This window comes from Protobothrops mucrosquamatus, unplaced genomic scaffold (genome assembly GCF_001527695.2).
Source record: "Protobothrops mucrosquamatus isolate PMUCROS unplaced genomic scaffold, P.Mucros_1.0 scaffold826, whole genome shotgun sequence".
In the NCBI taxonomy this organism is placed as follows: domain Eukaryota; kingdom Metazoa; phylum Chordata; class Lepidosauria; order Squamata; family Viperidae; genus Protobothrops; species Protobothrops mucrosquamatus.
Genome location: NW_015387086.1, coordinates 197,952 through 222,500, shown reverse-complemented (window position 1 = coordinate 222,500; position 24,549 = coordinate 197,952). Strand labels below are relative to the sequence as shown.

At 37.0% G+C, this 24,549-nt stretch overlaps 2 protein-coding genes across 2 annotated transcripts in view; one reads left to right on the top strand and one right to left on the bottom strand.

Moving 5' to 3' along the window:
- The window catches only part of HEATR4 (HEAT repeat containing 4), a gene marked incomplete at its 5' end in the record, with an annotated part of 31,593 nt that extends 7,457 nt beyond the window's left edge, over window positions 1–24,136 (top strand). The window contains 15 exon segments of the mRNA XM_015818951.2: window positions 3,186–3,386; window positions 3,592–3,738; window positions 5,689–5,877; window positions 7,245–7,405; window positions 8,996–9,100; window positions 9,542–9,660; window positions 10,335–10,515; window positions 12,113–12,182; window positions 13,478–13,667; window positions 15,177–15,255; window positions 16,337–16,508; window positions 17,115–17,176; window positions 21,380–21,457; window positions 21,459–21,595; window positions 23,894–24,136. Of these exon segments, the coding sequence (XP_015674437.2) occupies window positions 3,186–3,386; window positions 3,592–3,738; window positions 5,689–5,877; window positions 7,245–7,405; window positions 8,996–9,100; window positions 9,542–9,660; window positions 10,335–10,515; window positions 12,113–12,182; window positions 13,478–13,667; window positions 15,177–15,255; window positions 16,337–16,508; window positions 17,115–17,176; window positions 21,380–21,457; window positions 21,459–21,578 (1,874 nt within the window).
- Window positions 17,173–19,041, bottom strand: RIOX1 (ribosomal oxygenase 1). Its single transcript, XM_015818947.2, has one exon. It carries the CDS (start codon window positions 19,039–19,041, stop codon window positions 17,200–17,202), a length of 1,842 nt encoding a protein of 613 aa, XP_015674433.1. The 3' UTR covers window positions 17,173–17,199.
- Window positions 24,137–24,549: the final 413 nt, after the last annotated feature.

The following is a 24,549-nucleotide window of genomic DNA, read 5'->3' as shown; positions in this document are numbered from 1 at the left end:
AATGCTTTTTCAGCATCCAAAAATATAAAAGCAGCCGGAATTTGATTATTCACTTCCAGGTATTCCAATAAATTAATAATCTGTCTTACATTATATTTCATGTATCTTCCAGTTAAAAATCCAGATTGGTCACTATGAATCATTTGACCCAACACTTGCATTAATCTATTTGCCAATACTTTAGAAAAAATCTTATAATATATATTCAATAAAGATATAGGTCTATAATTCTTAGGTAGCGTCAAATCTTGACCCTCCTTTGGTATTAGAGCTATAAAAGCAGTCCTCCAGGTAGAAGGTATCTCCTTGCCTAACAATATACTGTTAAACAGTTCCTGTAAAGGTTCTATCATTTCCTCAATTAATGTTTTGTAATAAACTGCTGTAAATCCATCTGTACCTGGAGCTTTACCAACCTTTAATTGCTTAATTGCTCCCTTAATCTCCTCAACTGAAATTAAACTATTCATTTTTTCCCTTTGATTATCAGATAATCTTGGGAAATGTGCTTCCTGTAAATACTTATCTATTTCTCCTTTTTGTATTTTTTCAGAAGCATACAGCTTAGAATAAAACTCCAAGAAACTCTTCTTAATAAAATTTTGTTCAAATGTCACTTTGCCATTATAATCTATTCCATCCCCCTTTTTTAATAGGTGCTGTGTAGTGTTACAGTAAGGGTGGGGCAATGATTACATGAAATGGTAAAATGCTGCTTTCCTCATGTTCTGGATCATGCTAATGGATAAAAGTCTTCAGCCCACAAATTGTGAAGTAACCTGCTCTGCTACCAACAGGGATTTGTTTTGCATGGGAGAAAAATTCTAGTTCCTCACAAAAACTGAGTGGACTTTTTGCCATTCCATAGATAGGCAGTCAGGATGAGAAGGAAGAAAAACTGCTATTTAATTATGTAAATAATTGAATTCATAATAAATTAAATAATAATTTAAATATGTAAATTCTTCCCTGGATTTTCAAAATGATTTTTTCATGTTATTCTATCTGCTTGCTTGATTTGATCTATCAGCATTTCATTATATCATCATCATCATCATCATCATCATCATCATCATCATCATCATCTATCCACTGCAAGATGAAGGCCTTACTTCTACATATTTCCAATCTATACGGTCCTGAGCTTTCCTTTCCCAATTGGGCCCGCTGATGTCATCAATCCATCTTGTTTTAGGTCTCTTTCATGGATGCTTTTTATCAAGTGGGATCCATTCTGTGACTGCCTGGGTCCACCTGCCATCAGTTCGTCTTCCTATGTGACCATCCCATTTCCATTTCAATTCTTTTACTCTCTTGATGGTATTGTATACTTTCGTTTGTTCTCTGATCTATGTGCAGGTCTTTCTATCTTGTCTTGTAATGCCAAGCATGTATCTTTCCATGCCTCTTTGCGTCACCCGTAGCTTTTGTATCCATTGTGAGGTTAGTTTCCATGTTTCACCAGCATACATTTGAGCAGGTAGCACACATTGATTGAAAAATGTTCAGGCATAGGGGGAATTTATTCTTGAAAATTATGTTTAGCTCTGCCTAATGCCTGCCAACCACATTTAACATGCTGTTCAATTTCCTTTATTGTATCACCTTCCATTGAGATCTGTTGACCAAGGTATATATACGTAGTGGTCTACTATGTCTAGTTCTTCTCCAGATATAAAATTTTTCTTGCTTTGGTGAATTTATTCAGCATAACCTGGCTCTTTTTCCAGGTTTATTTTTAAGTCAAATGGTTCGTCTGCTTTTGTATGTGTCTTTATAACTCTTCTGGATCTTGTGAGAAGAGAATAACATCATCTGCAAGTCTTAAGTGATTTAAGTAGGCACCATTGATTTTTATTCCATCTTTTGCCCAGTCTAGTTTGCAAAATACTTCTTCAAGGCAGGCTGAGAAAGGATAGGTGATATTTTATTGCCTTGTCATACACCTTGTTCGATGTTGATTTCCACTTTAAGATCATTAAGGCAAATTGTCACTGTTGAGTTTTCGGTTCGTTTGCAATTGATGAAGACACATGGTGACAATCAACAAGCTCTTTATTTTCTCTCTCCTACAACCAAGCAAACAGCAAAAGGCATGCAGGCCTTTTATAGGGCCAGAGACCCGGACAGTGTGAACCAATAGGAATTGAGCATTTTCACGCCTTGCGCATGCGCACAAGGCTGGCGCCACCCTGTCTGGTCCCGGGCAGCTTTTGGGATTGCCCGGGACCATTTGCAACAATTCTGAGCCTGCAGTCAGCTCTTGCAGGCTCAGGACACAACAGTCACCATTATTTTTTCATATATTGATTATATCAAGTTTATGTAAGCAATGTCTATGCCTTGGTTGAGCAATGCATTAATTATTGCTTGTTGGAATACTGAGTCTTTTCCTAGTCATGCACAGAGGCATTGTGTACTTGTTGTGCCTTTCAATGTCTTGCTGAACAGCCTGGATGGGACCCATTGTGCTGTAGCCACTTCTGAACCCTGCCTGCTCCTTTGGCTGTGCATCATTTAATGATCTCAGTATTCTTTTTGCTATTATCTTGATGAAAACCTTATAAATGACTGAAAGAAGGCTTTTGGGGCAATGGTTCTTTAAATAATCTTGGGCCCCTTTCTTGTGTATAAGAATCCCTTCAGCAATTTTCAATGCATCAGGTACTTTTTCTTCTCTGAGGCATCTCAAGTACAGTTTTGCTAGTATTTTGTGTAAACTGTGACCACTAGCTTTAGGCATTTCAACTGTAACACAGTCATTTCCTGAAGCTTTGCCATTTTCATTCATTTTATTATTTATTGACTATTATGTAATTCAGCTTCATCATTTGAACCCTTACACGTGTATTTAATTTTTTTCCTTCTCTCTTTGATGTGTCTGCTCCAGCATTTGCAGCTAAAGCAGATTGCTTTGTGTTCCATATGTCTTGACTGCCCACATTCACTGAATTCCAATGTGTAAATAACATTTCTATCTGGATATTACCTAATTGTTCTGAATAATACAAAAGCCATTGGGATAATTTAAAATTTTGCCACAATCATTCACTATATAAAGAGAGCCAAGGGAAGTCAAATGTGCTGTTTAGACATTAATCTTTGTTTTTGTTCATCACTTTTACAAACAAGAACTAACATGAATGATTTACTAACTAGCTTTCATTAAAATTGTTTTGGATCAGCTAAAAAAGTACAGAAGGGAATGATCCACTGGAAAACACTTCCCACTCTTATTGAAGATTTTTCCCAAGTGGATGAAATACAATCACCTGACTCAACTGGAAGAGAAAGAGATCTGTGGCCTAAACAGGAAGAAAACTTATCTGAGACTGTTCGCATCTGTAAGACAATGTTGGAACAATGGAAAGCTGCCTGGAAATTTGGTAAGTGCATGCTCTTTTTCTAGTTCTGGCTTACGTTTGTTCTAGCCCATTTAAGTTAATGGCAATTTTTCTATTTTGACTGCTGCTATTAATAACTGCTGCCGAATCTCCTCTAACCTGTTATGAGTGGGTCACTTGAAATAATAATAATAAATAATATTCTCTCTGACGTTCTTCTTATGGTATTTTTGTACTTAACTTTCAGATCCTCATTGGCAGACAGCAACTATAGAAGGAATACTTGCAGACCTTGCTGATCTGCATGTTCAAAATCGGATCAATGGTTTACTTGTCTGTGCATCTGCTGTGCTTGAGCGTCCCTGTAAAGTCCCAAATACAAGTCAGGAGTCAGGTAGATGGGTTGGGTGGAAATTTCTATCATTTCACTTATATTTCTTGAGAATTACTAGATACCACAGCTGCTGGGATATAAACAGTAACTGATTCAAGTACTCTAATTTCTTCCTTGACAAGTTAGGTTGCAGTTCCATCCATTTTTACGTAAGAGAAGGCTTCACTGAATCTATTGGATGAGACCATTGACTAGTAATTCAAGCAATCATATAGAATAATATGGAAAGAATTAGGTTTCTGTGTGCATTGGATACTACAGGTAGTCCTCGCTGTACAACAATTTGTTTAGTGACTGTTCAAAATTACAAGGGCACTGAAAAAACTGACTTATGGCCATTTTTCACACTTACAACCGTTGCAGCATCCCCATAGTCACGTGATCAAAATTCAGACACTTGGCAACTCATATTTAAGATAAGATAAGATAAGATAACCTTTATTGTCATTTTTATACTGTGGGCATGATGGCACACATCAAAAATGAAATTCAGTTGCCCGCTCTCAAAGTGAAACACATACACGACACACACCTAAACATACTATGAACAACATATGTATAGACCCACATGTCCTGTGATCATGTGATTCCCTTTTGCAACTTTCTGACAAGCAAAGTCAATAGAGAAGCCAGATTCATTTAACAACTGTGTTACTAACTTAACAATTGCAGTGATTCACTTAACAGCTGTGGCAAGAAAGGTCAAAAAATGGCTCACAACTCACTTAACAACTGTCTTGCTTAGCAGCAGAAATTTTGGGTTGTAAGTTGAGGACTACCTGTACTTTTATAAAAGGACAATGAAAGGAAATGCCTTTTCTTGACCTAGTTCATATTTAATCTTAACCCCGAGATCAATCAGTAAAGCAACCAAAATTAAATAAAAATTAGCCTGCTTTAAAATCTTGCAAAACTACCAAATTTTGCAAAATTTCAGCCAGTTCATGTAAGGTCTCCCAAACGATATTATGAGATTTTGCATAAGAACGGCAACATTTTACAAAATGTCATGAAAGAATGCTGAAACATTATGTGAATTCTTATAAAAATATTTTCTTGCATTAGATTTCATGAAATGTTGGGAGAGATATAGAGTCTTCAAATGTAGTAATCTCATAGGATTTTATATGTCTAGAGTTTAAAGACTGCTGAATTTTTGTATTAAACTATAATGTACTTGTTTTTGTAAGTGTGAATCAGCCTATTATATCTTGCTGATTGCAGTTTTAAAATATTGGCTTATTGTTATAAGCAATACAGCCATTAAGTCACATCAATGGATTGTCTGGCTCCAGAAGTTTCAGTATATAAAATTTAGGATTTAAAACAAATATGCTGGTAACTGACTTTGGATTTCTGAATTTTAAATGTATATTTTATTACTGAATTACAAGAGTCACCTTCTAGGAAAGATGGGCAGCATAAAAAATTAATAAATAATAATAATGATGACCTGGCTCTGTCAACTAGCATGGGGATCCAATCGTGGTATGCAGCATTTGAGGTAGTTGGTCACTAGAGGGCGCTCCATCCATCTTTTTAACTCTCTTTTTCACTTTGTCTATCTTTGTATGGATTTTATGGGTAAATTACTCATAGTGAGGTGGGCAGTGTATACATTTGATAAATAATAAATGTACTATCCCTTGCCCCACTGCAAGAATTTGGGATACACATTCCAAAGCTTAGCTAAGAAATAATTTAATTGTCCTCCATGAGCAATGACTTAGTTCATTTTATTTTTTAATTCTCTCCATTATCTCTGACGAGAATCGTGCCCTTTGCAATGCACATTTCAAAACCTTTCTAAAAGATTTTAAAAATCTATAAAAAGCTATAAAACCTTCACAGCGATTTATTTAAAAAACAAATTATTAATTTTTAACATACTGTAAGTATATTTTTAGAATCCGGCATTGTTTCGTCATGCACATGTGCTGCTTTCCTCAGTAATAGGACTAGATACTTTCACGAAGGGCATAGAGATTGAGGATATACCGAAAAAAATACAGCCTTTGCTGCAGAAAACTCTGCTTGATATGGATGCACATGTACGAATGGCAGCTGCAGTATGCTTCTATGCCATGTGGAAACCAAATCCAGAGGCACAGTCTATTATGAAGAATGCTCTGATACATGGTTAGTATACATCTTTTTTCTCTCTGTATAAATATCCCTAACCCATAAAGCCATGATAATTGAGGGGTCCTTGGTGCTTTCTGAGCTTGGTTGTTTTCTTATAGAAGTCTTGATGATGTTCAGGACTAGCACTGATGATGTTACCTAGTTTGGGTAATGAAACATCTGCAAGAAAGCAACGAAACTCAGAGAGCACCAAGGACCCCTCATCTCAACCCTGAGCTACAAATATTCTCTTTTATTGGCCATGATAATTTTCCCCCCTCGCAAACAGTATGTACAGTAGATATATGCTAACCTAGGAAGAGTATCGAGAAAGGGATCCCCACAAAGATATGTAGGAATCATTACCTATTTCTTAAGTCCAACACAAAGAGATCACCGTCAGATGCAACTCATGTACATGCCTCACTGACCTATAAGATAGAGGAATAGGTACTGCTCAGTCAAATTTGCAAGATTGATGTCAGCCCTACTAGGCAGACCAGACCAGGAAATCAACTCCATGGGAAGGCTAACACAATGTTTATTGTGATTGACTATGGTACCTGAATCTTGCAGGTTTGACTTTGAGTGTATCTTCTCCTCCTTCTTACACTCCAGTGAATCAGAGAGGGGTCCGCCTGAGCTGCTTCTGAAAGTTATCTCATTGTTCTGGATTTTTAAAAAAAGCTTTGCCCCCTTTTGCTTAAGTAATGGTTCCTGCATCTCTCTTGTAAGGTCATCTGCCTTACTCCCTATAGACTAGGACCCCCATCCAGCTAAAGGAGAAATGGGAACATGAATCACCTGCAAACACCCTGTGCCCTTTCCATACACCATTAGGCCCCATTGAAAAGCAACAGGATTGGTTAATTACATTGCTACCTGGACTAAGGAGTAGATCAAATGACATACAGGTAGCCCTTGACTTATAACAGTACTTTTAGCGACCGTTTGACGTTACAATGGCACTGAAAAAAGTGACTGATGACAATTGTTCACACTTATGACCATTGCAGCATCCCCATGATCACGCAATCAAATTTCAGATGTTTGGCAATTTGACTCATATTTATGACGGTTGCAGTGTCCTGGGGTCATATGATCACCTTTTGCGACCTTCTGACAAAGACAATGGAGAAGCCAGATTCACTTAACAATTAGTGTTACTAATTTAACGATTCAGTTAACAACTGTGGCAAGAAAGGTCGTAAAATGGGGCAAAATTCACTTAACAACTGTCTTGCTTAGCGACAGAAATTTTGTGCTCAGCTGCGGTCGTACGTTGAGGATCACTATATTTTTATCTAAAAAATTAATATTTTTATGCAATCTTTTGGGGGATTCGGAACCCTGACATGCATTTATTCCCATTTTCTCGTTAGGTAATTCTGCAGACAGCTGGGCAGCAGCTCAGGCTCTAGCACTGGAAGGAATTGGCAGTTTCCAGGTAGTGAAAAGGATTCTGTCTCAGATTTTTGATCAAAACGATGATGCCTCAGAAGAACAGGCATGTCTTTTGTTAGCTCGGCTCAGCAAACACACGGTAAGTGTATCAAAGTTCAGGAAGAAGAATGTGGGGAGAAGCACAGGATAGGTAGGGCCGCTGAGGATTTCTGAATCAATTTTCCCATCATTATTGGATACCCACATTGTGCACTAGTGTGTCATCAGCAAGGGCAGCAGCTCATCTTCCTTGTTGTGCTTCACAAGCAAAATAGAATTGAATTGGGTGGGAGGCCACCAGGGGATATCAGGCTTCAAGGAGATTTTACCATCTTTTAGGCCAGGGGTGTCAAACTGCAGGCCCATGGGCCGGACGCGTCACGACGAAACCGCGCCCACCTTATTGCTGGCAATGGGGAACAAGCTCTGATACGTCACGCAACGTCACGTGATGTTGCGAGTATGACATGTCTGTTTTAGGCTTTTGCCACATGCATGCTGCAGAAGAGACCACTATGGCCAAATTTCTTCAAAAGATTAAAAAATGCTTGCCATCTAAAAAGCAAGCCTTTGGGACCTCACCAGTGAGGTAGCTCCAAAGAGTGGTGAGATGTCATCAAACTGTTGTTGAATTATATTTCCTCTTTATGATATGGAGACTGGAATGCTGATTTTCAAAACATCACTCTTTGTTTCCAGTTCTGAGCCAGGCTACAGTAATGCTGCAGTTCCTATTTTCATTTATCAGTGGGTCTTATAGGTCTTCCTTTGGTTTTCTTCTTCCTCTTCCCTTTGCTTTCAGGTTAAACTATTTGGGTGGAGGGGGGAAGAGACAGCACACCTGGTATAGTAAGGAAGATATTTTGCTTTAAACCAGTGGAATAAATTTTAACTGCTAAAGTGTTAAAAACTTTGCCTTTTATCTTCTATTAAGTCATCTTAGCTCAGCCATTTAGTTAAGAGGAAATAATCAGATGCTAACATGTAACACCCACCTTTCTTAATTTCTTAATTTCTTTCCTCTTTCTTTTTATATGTATGCATTTGTGTGTGTGTGTGTGTGTTTTTCTCTGTGTGTGCATATAATGAATTGGCAAAATTTCAAATTCTTTTGGTTTTTCATTTATGACTCTTTAATGGTAATCAATTTCACATACAACGGATATGGGTTAAAAAATTACAATAAACTATTTTATTATTTCAAATTCTTCTCAAATAACAGATTGCAATAAAATCTTTATTATTTTACAATTAACTTGTCATTTGGGGAAACCAGAAATTGTCCTTATGTATAAGAAAAAAATAGTTTTTGAGTTTATATACTGTATGCACGCACATACACACATACTAAATGCTTTGCTATTTTTATTTTCTTTTTTTCATTGTTCAACTAATGTGAAGAATAAGCAAAAATAACTGTTGCATTAATGCATACATTAGCAAATTAAATCTTCAGTAGCAAAACTTGCACACTAAATGTACACCTAAATATACTGTTTGATACCAATATGCAGTAAAATCATGAAAGTGTTCTTTTAAAAAATATATTTTAATAAAAAGAAATAAAAATACCCTTTATACCCTTTTGAGCGATAAGTTATAAATCCCCCTTTCTTCCTGTCTATGTATAAATGTCATATGGACACATTATAGAGTATTTTTAGATTTCTTATTAATTTAATGCTTTCAGGGTTTGGTTCATTGTTTACTGGCATCAGAATTGAACAGCTATCAGTGGATACATCGGGTTTTGGCATGTAAAACATTGTCTCGTATTCCAGGGAGCGTCACCCAGGTATGTTTCATCTCATAAATTGGAAACACAAAAAATATTGGTGATGCTATTTTTCTGATACGATTGAAGCTTATTGAATATTCCATTTTACAGGAACAAAAGAAAAATATCTCTCGTAAAAAAAATAATTTACACAAGGCTTTAAAACGGAATTATTATTGTTGGTAGATATTGGCAAGAGGTTTATCAAAAATATTCCCTTCTCTTAGTGCCCTAGCCAAAGACAGAAAGACCAGTCTCTTTGGACTTTGTTATATTTTTTGTTTGAGGGAAACACTCAGCCTTTCTATATGGTTATCTCTGAAAGTGTTTCTCATAATGATACTAAAATCAGAAACAACTCATTATTCTAAAAAAAAAAAGTGGATTTTAAAAAAAAACTGTTATTTTATATGTGTTATATGAAGTCACTTTATGACTTACGTAAGGTCTTCTAAATAGGACCTCAAGAACAAAATTGTCCAACTGATGTGGACAGATTGGAAAATTGAGGTACGCCAGGCAGCTGCCAAGGTTTTGGGACATTTGAAACTTGGAAAAGAAGTCCATGATCAGCTGAGGTGAGCATCATACATCACTTGCATGATCTGTACTTTTATATGGCAACATAGATGTGGTACGGTATCTCTATTGGACCCAAACCGCCTCCACAATACCCTAACGTGAGAAATGATATCTCACATTGGTATATTTATACACAAACTGCCATCAGTATTATGATACGGCCTGTTCTTTGTGATGATAAAAGGAGAAAAATATTCCATGTTTTGTGTAAAGATTTTTCATGCACAAAGGACCGAATTTCTGTTACCTGCAAGGATTGCATTCCTGTAGCCTTATACCTCATGAAAATATTTTCCCAAAATTGAGAAACACCCTAGAAGAGAATAGATGGCAGAAAGGAAATGTGACAACAAAAAATAATTGTCATACATGTCAGGTGTGGAATAGCCCCTACCCCTTTGCTTGTACAGGTGTCTTCCAATGTTCTTTGAAAGGATTCCTAAAACATTTTAGGATCCCTAAAAACTGATTGATGTATAATTAGCTGTATAATTATTTATGCTAAACATAGCAACTCATAACATGATGACAAATATGTTTGCATTGAAGCTGTTGTGTATTATTATTTATCTTTGCCCTCAAAGCTAAGTAATACATTTTCTTTTATTTTGCCCTGGATACATAAACCAAGTGAGCTTATCATTCACTAATAGCATACTTATCCTCTCAGAGAGAATCTAAAAAGGGGAGATTGCCGGAAGAAAGTGGAAGCTCTTTCGTTGATTGGCTGGCTGAAATTCATGACAGCCAGGCTGCTCCCTGGCTTTCTTCAGTGTTTCTCTGATGACTTTGTAGCTGTCAGAAAAGAAGCTTGCTGGGCAGCCGGAGCACTTCAGATTAAAGAAGAGACAGTAAGTGTTCACTAAAACCATTGATAAAGGATTTGAATGCAAAGGTGTCAATAAACCCCATTCCTGAATGCAAGATTCTCAGAGCTACATTACTCTGATCTAAGAATAGAACAATAAAACTTGCTTGTGAATGAAGAAATATCCTAGTTTGGTAAGGAAAATCTGTGTGCAGAACCAGTCTTCTGCATATATAACTGGCTGGGTTATAAAACAGGATATGCAATTATATTTCTACACTGGATGTTTATTTAGAATGAATGTGCCTTTTGATATATCCCCTTCTGGTCAGCACTAATTATGTACATTGTGCTCTGGAATTTGTGCCAATATCTGAATAAAGTTGGCATCATCCATGGTAGTAGATGGGGCTTTATTTATACATACAAGAAGGGGCAATTGCTTAATGGGGGCACCTTATCTTTTAAACCATATCATTTATTTGCTGAAGGCCTAAAGGCATTAAAGGTAGTCCTCAGCTTATGACTTTAATTGATCCTGGAATTACAATCACAATCATGCCAGTCGTTAAGCAGGCCATCATGTAACTGCACCCAATTTATCTTTTTTGCAGCGGTCATTAAATTAATGTGATGGTCATTAAGTGAATCCGTTGTCCGCAATGGGCATGTTCTGCCAGTATCCAAAAGTAAAAGCCAATTTCCTTTAAAAAACATTCTAAATTGTGGTGCTATGATGAGACCCTGCAAGCAGTTGCAATTATGGGACCGCTGGGGGGGCACCATCAGAACTTAGAACCTGGTCGTAAGTATAGTTTTGGGGTTCTGCATTAACTTCAGTCACTAAATGATAGGCTGTAAGTCAAGGATTACCTATACCTAGCATCTTTTCTCCGTGGGAGGGAAAAACCATGACTCCAATCAAATTCGAGTTATGGTGAGGAATCTGTAATCTGCCAAATGTTCCTAAAGCCTCAACTTCTGTCAACAATGACTTTGTTGTTTGGGTTTATAGGGAGTTTTGTAGATCAGCAATGCCTGAATGCCATAACTTGCTCACTCCAGTGAGATGCAGTGCCTGGATAAAAGGTTATTTCATGTTATTCCTAAGCATCCTATTATGTTCATAAAGGTGTCAGAAAATAGAAGGCAGGAAGGGAAGAACAGAGAACGAAAGATGTGTCTTGAAAAGTCTCCTTGAGACAAATTGATAATTATTTCTTCCTTTTGAAAATAGAAATGACAAAGTAGCAAGCAAAACTGCAACTAAAGGCTTCATCCCACAGACACATCAATAGGAAGAAAAAGGTAGAGCCAACAGGATGAAGTGCTTTGAGAGCTGAATCTGGTTTGTGGTCTTACCCGTTCCTTGTGTAAAAGCAAACTTTTTTTCAGCAAGAAAGATGAGTCAGGGATTTATCAATATCTAGCAAGTCACAAGACATAATTATTGTATTTATCTTCATAAGCTTTTATTGTGTGATACATCTGTACTTGCATATTGTGGACTTGGTTCTCTAGTTGCAGCTTTTAATTTTGGAAAAAATTATGTATTTAATATAAATAACCCTATTTTAAAAAGATATATGAATAAGGCTCTATATCCGTCAACAGATTTTGTTGCTGTTGTTGTTGAACAGGTACTGAAATGCCTTTTTAAGATCATGCAGACTGATCCTTTATGGAAAATCAAAGCTCTTGCCATCAGAGGTATTATACTATTAAACTGCTGAGAATTCTTATGACAGTTTGAACCCTATCTATAAATAGTTTTTTTAACTGTAATTTTGGATGTTCTCTTATTTGTGAAAAATTCATCTAGTTGGTCACTAAAAGAACAGGAAGCTGGTCTTCTTACACCCTGAATAAGGCTTACATTTTAGGAAGTATGTATTATATTGCATCCATGATTATTTGTGTCTGTGTGTGTGTTTGTGTGTGCGAGCAACATGGACCCAGGTTAACCATGCTTGGCTTAGGCCCACTAGGAGTAGGCTAAGATGGATTTAAATGTGTTGTGATTATTAAGTCTAATCAAACAACTGTACTCCCAACTTGTGATCCATAGAAATACAGCAAATGAGCAGGGCAGTAAATTTAATCTTCATGAGGCCAATAAAATGGACCACCTGCATGTAGGTATGAACTATATTATGTACAGTTTATTTGAAATGGCTGGCTTAGAAGGTAATTTACAAAATTTTTGATGTCAGTAGAGTGGTACATAAAGAAGAAAAAGTCTACACTAAATATAATCAAATTTAGATCAAAACCCTCTTTCAATAATCATCTCAAATTCTGGTAATTTGCTGGAGCTGGAAGGAAGAAGATTTACTTATTTATTAACTAAACCAGTGTTTCCCAATCTTGGCAACTTTAAGATGTTTGGATTTCAACTACCAGAATTCTCCAGCAGTCTTACTAAGATGCTTAGTTCATTTCATTATATTCTGCCCATCTCCAGAAACTATGAGTAGGTACAACAAAAACCAATAATAATTTAAATGAGATATACAGGGCATAAATAATACTTTAAAATTGTGCACATTGAGTATAGAAAATGATAAGGTTGATACTAAATCTAATGTGGCCATCAGTTGTTCATCCTTCACTGTTTTGTTAATAACACACTTATCTCTGTTAAACACTTTACCAGTTAACTCCTTTCTGTGATTTTGGATTCTGGCATTCTGTTAAACTAACACTGTTTTTTAATGCATTTTAATGCATTTAATGCAGTTAGGAGTACGGTATTATCCCATAGCTGCATAAATGACTTATTTGCAAAAAGATCAACACTATTAATATGATCAATACAATATAGCATCACTTCTTTAGTTCAAGAGAAAAGGCTTGTAAGGTTCTTTGGCTTCTGTTAAGAATAGTATTTCATTTCAGAATATATAGGTCTATTCAGATAACTGGCAAATACTGGTTCACAGAGACAAAAAGCTCACCTTCTTGACATAAAATGTCAAAGCAACTATCATTTTCTTTTCTGACAGCTTTGGGTCAGATAGGTGAGGCAAGTCCTTACCTAAAAGACCTTCTTCTCTGGGCCCTTCATTATGAAGAAGATCCTGGAGTACGGAGGGAAGCCTGCCGGAGTATCATCACTCTCAAAATGCAGGATGAAACTGTTCGGGCTACTTTACTGATGAGAATGATACTGGAACCAAATGAGAAAGTGAAAGAGTAAGTTACTGTTTTCATAAAAGACCACTCATGTGTTTAGAAAGTTCCTTCTCTGAGGACATTCTATAGGACCGTGTCTCTCAACCTTGGCAACTTTAAGACAGGTGGAATTTTCAACTTCTAGCGTTCCCCAGCCAGAATGTTTTCTTATTACAACTTTGAAAAAAATATCCCCTTGTTCTTCAAATGTGTTTCTTGCCACTGCACTGATTTATTCCTATAGTAATGGGATGTGAGGATGGGACAATAATAGTCTGTATTGCCAATTGTGATTTTTAAACCATGGTTTGTGGCTCACGACTCCTAATTATAGTTTATAATTATAGTTTATAATTATAACTATAATCCTAATTATAGTTTTAAGCAAGACAAGACTTGATGCAATCTTTGAATCCTGTCCGTAACATTTTATTAATGACTTGAGAGCAGTCTAGTCAATTATAGCTAGTCTTTGATTTACGACCAGTTGCTTAGTGATTGTTTGAAGTTATGATGGGTGTCCCTGGAGCTACTTATGAACTAGTTCCGAAGTTCCCACAGTTGCTCACCCACCCCCATGAGTGCATGTTACGGCCATTTGTAGCTCCTGTGGTCACATGATCATATTTTACAACGGTTTTGCAAAAAACTGGCATTTACTTCTGGTTACTGCAAAACCAGATCATAGTGGTGTGCTTAACAACTTTGGCATTTGCTTAACGACCACAGTGGTCATTTTATGACTGGAGCATTCACTTAACAATCACCACAAAAGGTGGATTGCTCATGTGGGTGACCCATTTTACAATTGTTACACTTATGACCATGATGGATCAGGCTCCATTAAGATTGTAAGTCGAGGACTATCATATAAGTTCCTTTTCAACAGTAATAGATATTCAGCAAATACCATTTGTACACTTTAGTAAAATCATAATAGGCATCATTAGTTGTAATACTTCCAATATATGCAGTGTGCAGTCCTCTCAATAAATGTCTATTCCCTTATTGAAGTCAGTGAAATGTATTGCCAAACAACTTGTGCACAAGATTGTAGCACTAAGTGAGGCTATGTGGAGATTCCAGGAGAGGATCTATCCTTGTAAGTAGCAAGATAATTTCATTTAGGTTTACACAGATATCTAAAGAAGAAAATAATTGGAATTTTTCTAATGTCTGAGGGTTTTCATTGACAACAGGCTCTATTAATTGGAAAGGATGGAAACTTAGGCCCACACACCTGAAAGAGTGTGTGGACCTAATAATGGAATAGTTTTCTGTGGGATTAACCTTTTTCTAAATTTTGGGGAAGGATTGAATATTTAACTGCAAATGGAGCAAGACATTTTTATAGCGTTGCACTAGCCTCAGACTTACAGAAAAAGTCTATCAGATGCTATATGTTCAGCAAAGATAAAAATAAATGCTCTTAAGGGAGGGGGGATGGCATATAAATAAATTCTGAATAAATAAAATGAAAATGTAGATTTGACTTTTGAGATTTCTGAAAAGGCCTGTTTCTTTGAACAGAGAAGTGAGTCGTGCTGTGACAAATTTCAAATTTGAACAAGAGGAAGAGCAAGAAATGATCCAAAAAATCAAGAATGAGGTAAAAAAATTATAATCTAAAATGTTCTGGTGCTTTTTTTTTTTAGAAGCCAAAAAATTAAATAGCTATTTCCACACTTCAAGAAACTTTTCCTTTCCATATTCACATTTCTAAATACTGGTAACTTCTGAAAATTTGAAGCAATATCAAATTGCAATACATAAAAGTGTGCTAATTGTTACATAGAGGGCCTTGGGATCATACCAGAGCAATCAGATAGTCAGCATGAATTTCACATGGCCATATTCCAAAGTTCTGAAGCAACTGTTGGCTTATACTGTATTTAGAGATAGACTGTAGGAGACTACAAGGTAATGATAAGCAAGAGACTTCTGCATATCTTGATTGCATTCATATTGAACATCAAGTATGCATTCAGATTCTCCAAAAAGATACTATACCACAATGAGGAAAATCCCTGTTGCATGCATCACCTCATCAGCATCCCTCCGGTTGTAAGAAGTTAATACACCAGGGAATTGACTTATCATCATTTCAAACAAGATGTGCTTTGTATTCATAAAGGTTTTTACTAAGAAAAGATATATGTGCATTCTGAAAGTGACAAGATATATCACAAGGTATGAGGTATAGACTGCAGAGCACCCAACACTGAGATCTGTAGCCAGAGGAATAAGACCTACTAGTTGCCAATATCCTTTATGTCACACTGTACCTGGAGAACTAAAGAAAACAGGAATCTTAGTAAAAAATTAAGATTTTATTTGTTGTATGCAAAGCTCTATGATTAAAAAAACATAACTTCAATTGTCCATGCTATTTGAACTCATATAGCCCGATTTTTCACCTAATTGCCTTAACAACTGGCAAATTGACAAAGCTTCAAGTAGCTTAACAAGCATCTGAAAAAAGTTAAAAGCACAATCTTAACACTTGCTTTCTCACATAAAATAAAAGCTATTAACTGTTTAGTTTAGCAGCTCACTCTTCAACCATATTTCCTCTATTGTACTTCCATATTCTAAGAAAGCAAAAATTTTAGTATGATGATGCAAGAATTGTGAATTGGGTAAAGTTATATTGATAAATGGTGTAAAAAAATGTACAATTTGTGTTGCAGATTTCCAGATTAAGCCAAACACCCCTAGTGATAAAGAAAGTACTAAAACTTCAAGAAGTAATAGAAAAGATGTGGCATGAAGCCCACTGCATTTATCGGGAAAAGGGAGACATCTTTGCATATAGAGATATTCGTGACATCTTCCTTGATGTTGTTAAAACTGCTTTCACTGGTAATGTAGAATGGAATGAAAAACAGTTTGATGGAACACTAGTTATTTTTTACCCCATTTTTTTCTCTCCCTAGCATCCTTTCTAGATAGCTTGAAAACTATTACTCTGTTTCACATAACACACACAGAGAAAAGAGTCTCTGAAATAATATATATATTATAAAATCTGAGCTTTAAAAATTGTGAGCAGAAATGAATTCTGCCAAATATGTTTTGCTTAGTTTGTAAAGTCTGTAGGATCAATATAAAGAGTTGCACAAGGTAATAGTAGAACTAGTGCTGGATTTGGCTTTCTCTGCTCTACGCTAATCAACTATATTACATGTAGATCTCCTGCTTTTTAAATTTCTAATCACGTACAGTGGCCTTAAATAAAAAAATCTTTATATTTTTCCAAGTGAAAAAGCTTTAAGTCTACCATTTAGGTTTGTTGCAATCTTTTACTGGAATAATGTTTTTCACTAGCTCACATTTTAAAAGACAAAAACTGACTTCCAAAGTTAAGAATAAACATGTTATAAACATTTTAAAAAGCAGATCAAATTACATATTTTATCTTTCTATAGTTTATCTAATATATATATATGTATCTCTTTATCTGTGCAGATCAAACACAAACACCAAGCAGGAAGTTTTCAAACCTTTGGATTACTATGATAAATGTACTAGTAAGTAGAAGAAAAATAACTTCTTACAATCCATTTATTTTTATGTTACCAGATAAAAGAGGTTTTTTAGTAATCACCAATCCCTTCTCGAATAAAAAAGTTGCCAAAGCAATCTTATCGTTCAAAGAACCACAAGGAAGGGCATCCACAGAGATGTAATTTGGGTAACAGGAGAGCAAAAATTCAATTCCCTCTATGTATTCAGACTCTATTTCACAATACTTAGGCTCCTCCTTGTGGTACACTCTTGAGTTTTCTGTGGTATAATACAGCAATGTAGCATCTCCTTCATTGCACAACCTGACAATGCCATATCGAAGTAGACGTATTTGTGTAGTTTTCTCAAGCTGGACATCAACATTTTGCACATTTCCATTCTCCCACCGTGCTGGATGCCTGAAAACACTCAGTTCTTTTTCAGTCTCAGTCAGCACTGGAGGAAGACAGTCATGAAGAAAAGACTTGGCTTTTTGATCCACTGCAGCATCAACTGGTGCATAATCCATTAGTTTTGTGACTAGAGTCCTGATTTTCTGCAAAAACACAGTTCGGCGTGGATCATCAGCATCGGTGTTTACGACCCCCATGTATTCCAGATAGTCCACAGGGAGACCTTGGCGATATTCAATGTCCTCTTCAATGGCCATCTGCAGTGTTACAGGGAGAAGTTTTTCCAACAGATCTCCCCAGGAGTTTCGCTGGTAGGAGGAAACCGTTATGTGGAGTGAATGAGCCTCTGGGAGGCAATTCCCCTGATGTATAAACCCACGAGGGAAGTATAGCAGGTCCCCAGCTTCTAAGACAGTCTCCAGAATCGGTTCACCAATCTCCATCTGGCTAAAATTGCTACTTGAAAACTGAGGCAGTATCTCCCCCTGCAGTCTGGGGGCGTAAACCCGCCAATGCTTCTTTCCTTCCAGCTGGATCACAAACGCTTCAATATCGTCATAATGAGGGGCAAAGCCTTGAGTTCCAGCAGGAGTCAGGTAAGTGTTGGCACCAACCATACTGCTGAACTGCTCCTGTAGGACAGACAGGACATGCCAGAGGGTAACTGAAAAGGCCTGAGGGTTCAGCATCCTGAGGGAACAGCCGTTCCTGTAAAAGTCCCAGACCACAGCCGGCACTGCCCTGCCCACAGGGTTATGGGTCTCCCTCTTCCCATCCTCATAACTGGTCACATCCAAGTTGACACCAAATTGGACATTGTGGTTGCGTAGGATGTTATCAAACTCGGCAGTAGAGAAGAGGTCCTGATAATAATTTGGGTTGTGCCTGTGAATCAGAAGCGGTGACTTCTCCCAGTACTGATCAAAGAATTCCTGCGAGGAAACAGGAGCTATGAGCCAGCGGAACAGTTTGCCAGCTCGCTCCCGGCTATCCTGGACGTTTCCTAAATCTTGGAGGAGGGACCGGAGAGAACAGCCCGAAGACAATTTCCGGGAGTAGAAGGGCTCCTCTTCTCCATGGGGCAATGCAACAGCAGCAGCAGCTGGAGGTGGTTCTGGAGCTTTTTGCTCTGCCCGTCGGCGCTCCGTCTTCTTCCGCAACGTTTTCTGACGGCTCTGCAAGGGAGCCAAATATTTGCCACTCAAGATATTGTTCCGTTTCAGTTTTCGCTTCTCCTTGGTACCCGAAAGCGGGAACGCGTTTCTTAGCTGCTCCCGGTCGGCCGCTTCGGATGCAGCAGAGCAGTTCCCGGCTGCCGAGCCCTTCAGCTGCCGCTTCTTGACTCCTCGGCGCTTCAGGGAAAGCGAAACGCCCCGAGGCGGGCTGGGGGGTTGTTTCGGCCGGTCCCGTTCGCCGAGCGGTACGAAAGAATTATAGGCGGCTCGGGCAGACACACGTGGGTTCAGCAGCTCCATGCCGGAGCTCGGGACAAGGACAGCCCGCCTCGGGGCGTAACGCGACGAAGGATTTCCGGGCAAGGCTCGCTCTTTCCTTCCTGTTCTTCCTGTTCGTGTCTTAGCTCCGCCCTCCCATTCTGACGTCAAAGAAGAAGGCGGGGGGAGTTTCGTGCTTGGAGTGTTGTAAATGCGACCCGTCTTCGTTATCACTGGAGTCCCTAGTTCAGGGGTAGGCAACCTTGGCTCTTTTATGACTCGTGGACTTCAACTCCCAGAATTCCTGAGCCAGCTATGCTGGCTCAGGAATTCTGGGAGTTGAAGTCCACGAGTCATAAAAGAGCCAAGGTTGTCTACCCCTGCCCTAGTTTAATATAAAATCCCGTCCCTGCCCTTCCCGCCGGTGGGATAGAAGCCTGCCACGGTGCTGAGTCTGCAATCTTACGCGATTAGAAGATCGAACAATCATTTGTCCGGGATGGTATAGGTAGTCCTCGACTTACAACACTTAATTTAGTGACCGTTCAAAGTTACAATGGCATTGAAAAAAGTGATTTATGGCCGTTTTTCACACGACCGCTGCAGCATCCCCATGGTCACGTGATCAAAATTAAAGTAGTTTTCATTCAAATATTTTGCACATACAAAGAAAAAAAATATAGTAAGCGTGAAAAAGAGTAAAGGAAAAGAAGAAACAAAGAAAAAGAAGAAACAAAGAAAAAGAAAGAAAAAAATGGCAGAACAGATGAAAAAATATATATAAATAAGTGTTGCTGAACAAGTGGTCTTAACTCCAGGACTTTCTGTACTCCTCAATTCGCACCAGATAACAATACTGCTCCACAAACTCTTATTTCTGTTAGTTATTTTTTTTAATGTTCCAGTGTTATAGTACATTGAGCCAATCACATGTTTAATTACTTGTTTTTCAAATTTCATCAAATTACAAGTCACCTAGAATCCTCTTCTGAATTTGATGACTATATAAATAAATAACATTCCCACTGATTTACTATATAAATTTACATTTATATAAATATAAATGTTCCCTCAGAAAAAACCATAATTTTATGTTGTTTTATTTCATTTTGTAATTAATAACCAAATAATTGTCCATACAATAGGAAACAGCTGATCTTAATGCTTTTCTCATTAAGGTTGAAACTGAAATAAAGGCTTTATCATCTGCATTAAAAAGTAATGCTGTAGGCCTACCAGTCAATTGACAAGTGATGTTCTAGTTTTGTGAGTTTTTATATCTTTTCCATTGATACAAAAATTAAAAGCAAAGGGGCGGGTAATCAAAAGCTTTCTCTTCCCCCCCCCACCACCATCCCAAGTATTAAAACTAATATTACATTTAGTTAATTCTGACAGATTTCAGACTGGTCAAAAGTACTTTTTATATGATTTTCCCAATCTGTCAATTGAACCCAAGAATTTGCAAATAGAGCAAATCCGAACCCAAAAATGTGAAAATAGTGCAAATTTGCCCCTGAATTTTGATATAGATGCCTTGTGAAATATTTTTAAGGACATTTTCACACAACACAGCCCTCCTCGCATTCCTAGCCTATAACCAAGATGGTTAACGTCACGCTTTTTTGATCTGATATGAAAGTAGCATTTTCCATCTTTTCCTGATACAAGTCTTCCTTTAGTGGCAACCACAGTCTTGACTGCAATCTGTTCTCTTCAGTCATTGCCAACTTCCCTTCAAGGTCATTTGGCTTATGCAATTGGCCTGATGTAGCATCAATATTGGAGCAGCAGCACCAAAATTGGCATGGAGAAAGCAGTAGACCCAGACATTTATTCTAAAAGGACCTGGCACTCAAGGCATTTATTTTTCCATAAAGGCATATCAGACAGGTTGCAGCAAGACCATTACAGGTGATCCTTGTTCAGCGACTGTTCAAAGTTACGATAGTGCTTATTAACAAGGAGACTTACGCCTAGTCTTCATAGTTGCAGCCATTTAATGTCACAATTCAAGCACTTGGCAACTATCTTACAATTACAACCTTTCAGTGTCCCACAGCCCTATGATCACCATTTGTGACTTTCTGACTATAACACCTACCTAATAGCCAGCCAACATGCCTTTTGAAAGCGATGGCCATTGTAGTCCAATTCACCTGAAAGGTTCCGTGCAGAAGAATTTACTTTAGGCAAGGCTTTCAATATCATTTCAGTTGAAGAATTTGCATGATCCCTATGAAGTAATATGCAGTTTGATTATAATTGTTAGATAATAGTTAATAGCCATAGCATATATATTATATATATGGGAGGATATATGGGCCTATGTGTTTTCACTCTTGTCTGTTGATATTTTGCTTTACTACTTGTATTTTAGCCTTGGTTAGGAATCCCTCCAAATCCCTGGACACGAAGAGCCTTTTATGAGGCACTAAAAAGACACAAGGCAGAAAGGGAAAAACATCTCAAGAAATCAAAAACAACTACAGAAAAGCATAAAGAATCCGAGGACATCGAAAAGGGCAAAACAAAAATATCTGCTGTCCATTTTGAATCATAACAGGTTACTTGGCTGACCCTTTCACTGCGGAAGGTACAAATATTCTGGCTGGGCTTTTCTGGTTGTGTATGTACAAATTATAGCCTCTCAGAAGTTTGCAGAAAGAATGGTAATGAAATGCAATTGTTCATTGCACTTACAGTATGCTAATTTTTGGATCCTCCATTATGTTCTCAAATCAATATGAAACATTAAAACAATAAATGATAACACTAAAATTGGGGCGGGGTGATTCTCTTTCTCAGGTAACCTGCATTTAGAACTATATCCAATATCTTTCAAACTATTGCAAAATATTACAACAACAACTATTGAGAAATTGCTAGGGATGTTTTATTTCATTTTGTCATTTTGTCATTTTTCATTTTGTTCCATAAAGCTTCCTGCTGATTCAAAGTTATTGAGCCTATGACTTGGTTCATATGTTATGCTTAGTCATAATTTCTTAACAATGGGTTTTGATGAATAAATTCCAGTTAAGCCATAGATATATTTGCATACCATAGTGATTGAATTTAGAGAACATTCTAAGCAAACACCAAACAGTCCACATTATGCATTAATACAGCACAGGAATACAGGTTTTAATTATAAGTCCTAAGAAAAAAATTCACTGAACCTACTAAGGCTTCCATTGTAAACATAGTTAAGATTATGATGTTCTGCAAGTTATTTTCTGTAGTTCATAAAATGCTATCTGTGTATAAAGTCCCGTAGCAATTAATCATCTTAAAATATGCTTTCAGTTTGATGTTTTAAAACTAATATGGTCACCCAGATATGGGAGAGTTCATGGATTCACAATATGCTAAATGAATATTTTGTCTCTATAGACAGTGATTCATTGTGGCATGACCTGGACATAACAACTTGGTTCACAGATGATGCTATTCTATATTAGGCTTTCTTTGTTTTCTTTCTTTTATTCCAAATAGGGCCAGTAAGTATTGCATATTTTTTGTTTGTATTGATTTGCTGCTACATTCAGAGGAATCCTACATGAATATGATTAGTTTCTTTTTCTCCATTTGCATAATTATACACATGCTATCAGTTTAATTTCATCTTTTTGTAGCAAAATGCTTATATATGCATAAAATATGTTTCTGTTTATTTATTTCTGTGTGGCTGCTCACTAATACAATCTTCTAACTAGTGTTCGTAGACTCACAGTTTCAAAAATTTACAGTGAAGCCATCAGAATAGTATTTTCTTAAGTAGACTTTATATCACAACTGCACCAGATGGTTCAATAATCATTTGTGTAAACTTGTTTTTCTAAATTATTTCAGCTTGAAATCTGCAAAACTCTGAATGAGTAGACTTGCAATCAGAATAATATTTTATAGTTATCATCTCATTTCTAAAACATAGACATCTCTTAAGGGAGCTTACAGGCCAGGCCTGTGTAGAATTAATTTAGTCCAGATCTATTGATTTAAAAGGCTAAGTTAGATTTTTTTTATTACCAGCTTCTTAGGCTAATACAGGTAGTCCTCGATTTACAACCACAACTGAGCTCAAAATTTCTGTTGCTAAGTGAGACATATATTAAGTGAGTTTTTCCCCATTTTATGACTTTTCTTTCCACAGTTGTTAAGTGAATCATTGCAGTTGTTAAGTTAGTAACATGGTTGTTAAGTGAATCTGGCTTCCCCATTGACTTTACTTGTTAGAAGGTTGCAAAAAGGGATCACATGACCTTGGAATACCGCAACCGTCATAAATATAAGTTAATTGTCAGGTGTCCAAATTTTGATTGCATGACCATGGGGATGCTGCAATGGTCGTAAGTGTAAATGAGAGTCATAACTCACTTTTTTCAGTGCCATTGTAACTATGAATGGTCTCTAAATGAACTGTTGTAAGTTAAGGACTACCTTTATAAAACCATGAATATAGTTTAGAAAGAAGACAAAGAAATCTGAAAAGCTAATGTGGCTAGATCTACATAACTATCTTTCCTTGTAGTAAACTGTTTTTGGTTTGATTATTATTGGTTTGTTTTGCAATGATTGCCCAATGAAATAAACATGGAAATGAACAAGCCTAAAAAACTTTTAGCATGGATCCTGTACTGATATTGTCAAATAAATTTCTAACTGACAGTAAACTGAAGATAAGAGAGCATCAGGACTGATCTGCTGTTGGCATTGCTTAAGAAGTGCAGCTATCACTGCTGCCTTGATTAGGAGCCAGTGATGTCCAGCGGCTGTTGGTTTGTAATTATTTAGTGCCATCTTTGGTCCAAATATTTAAAGACTCCTGAAAATGTTTACAACTTTATTTACAGCATAGTAAAATTGTCACTGTTTTTATTTTTGCCTGCAGATGCAGCAGAATGCAGTGGTGTAACTCTGCTATGCTGAAAAACTCAGTCTGATGGAATGCTATAAGCTCAGTTTGTTACAGTAAAGTGTTATAAGTATTGGAGAATGTTAGATGAGTTTAAAGCAGTTATGTTCTGTATTTGTAAATGCAGATTTCCTCTTAATTTTGTATTTGTACTCATTTACTAGCATTATTTTCCTATACTTGTACAATTAATTTTCAGTAAAACTAAGAGGGAAAGATTAAAACCATAACAAAGAAACTTGTATTTCTATCATTGTATATGTTGGCAATTCCTTCACTTTCTTTGAAAATATTCAATAACAACATTTTTTTCAATGGTTTGGTTAGAACAGGGGTGTCAATCTCGTCATGTGACGTGTTGCGACGTATTGCGACTTTTTTGCCAATGCCAGCAATGGGGTGGGCGCGGTTTTGCTATGATGCATCTGGCCTGTGGGCCGGCAGTTTGATACCCCTGGGTTAGAACCTAAGATATACAGAGCAGTTCAGTTAAACGGTTTCTTTTTTAAATCAACTTTTTACATGATTTATATTTTATATGCCAATTTGGTCTAGTGGTTAAGGCACCAGGCTAGAAAGCAGGAGATTGTGAGTTCAAGTCCCACTTTAGCCATGAAAGCTGGCTGGTGACT

Coding starts and splice junctions, on each gene's coding strand:
- RIOX1 (XM_015818947.2), bottom strand. CDS start 19,041: ATGGAGCTGCTGAACCCACGTGTGTCTGCCCGAGCCGCCTATAATTCT.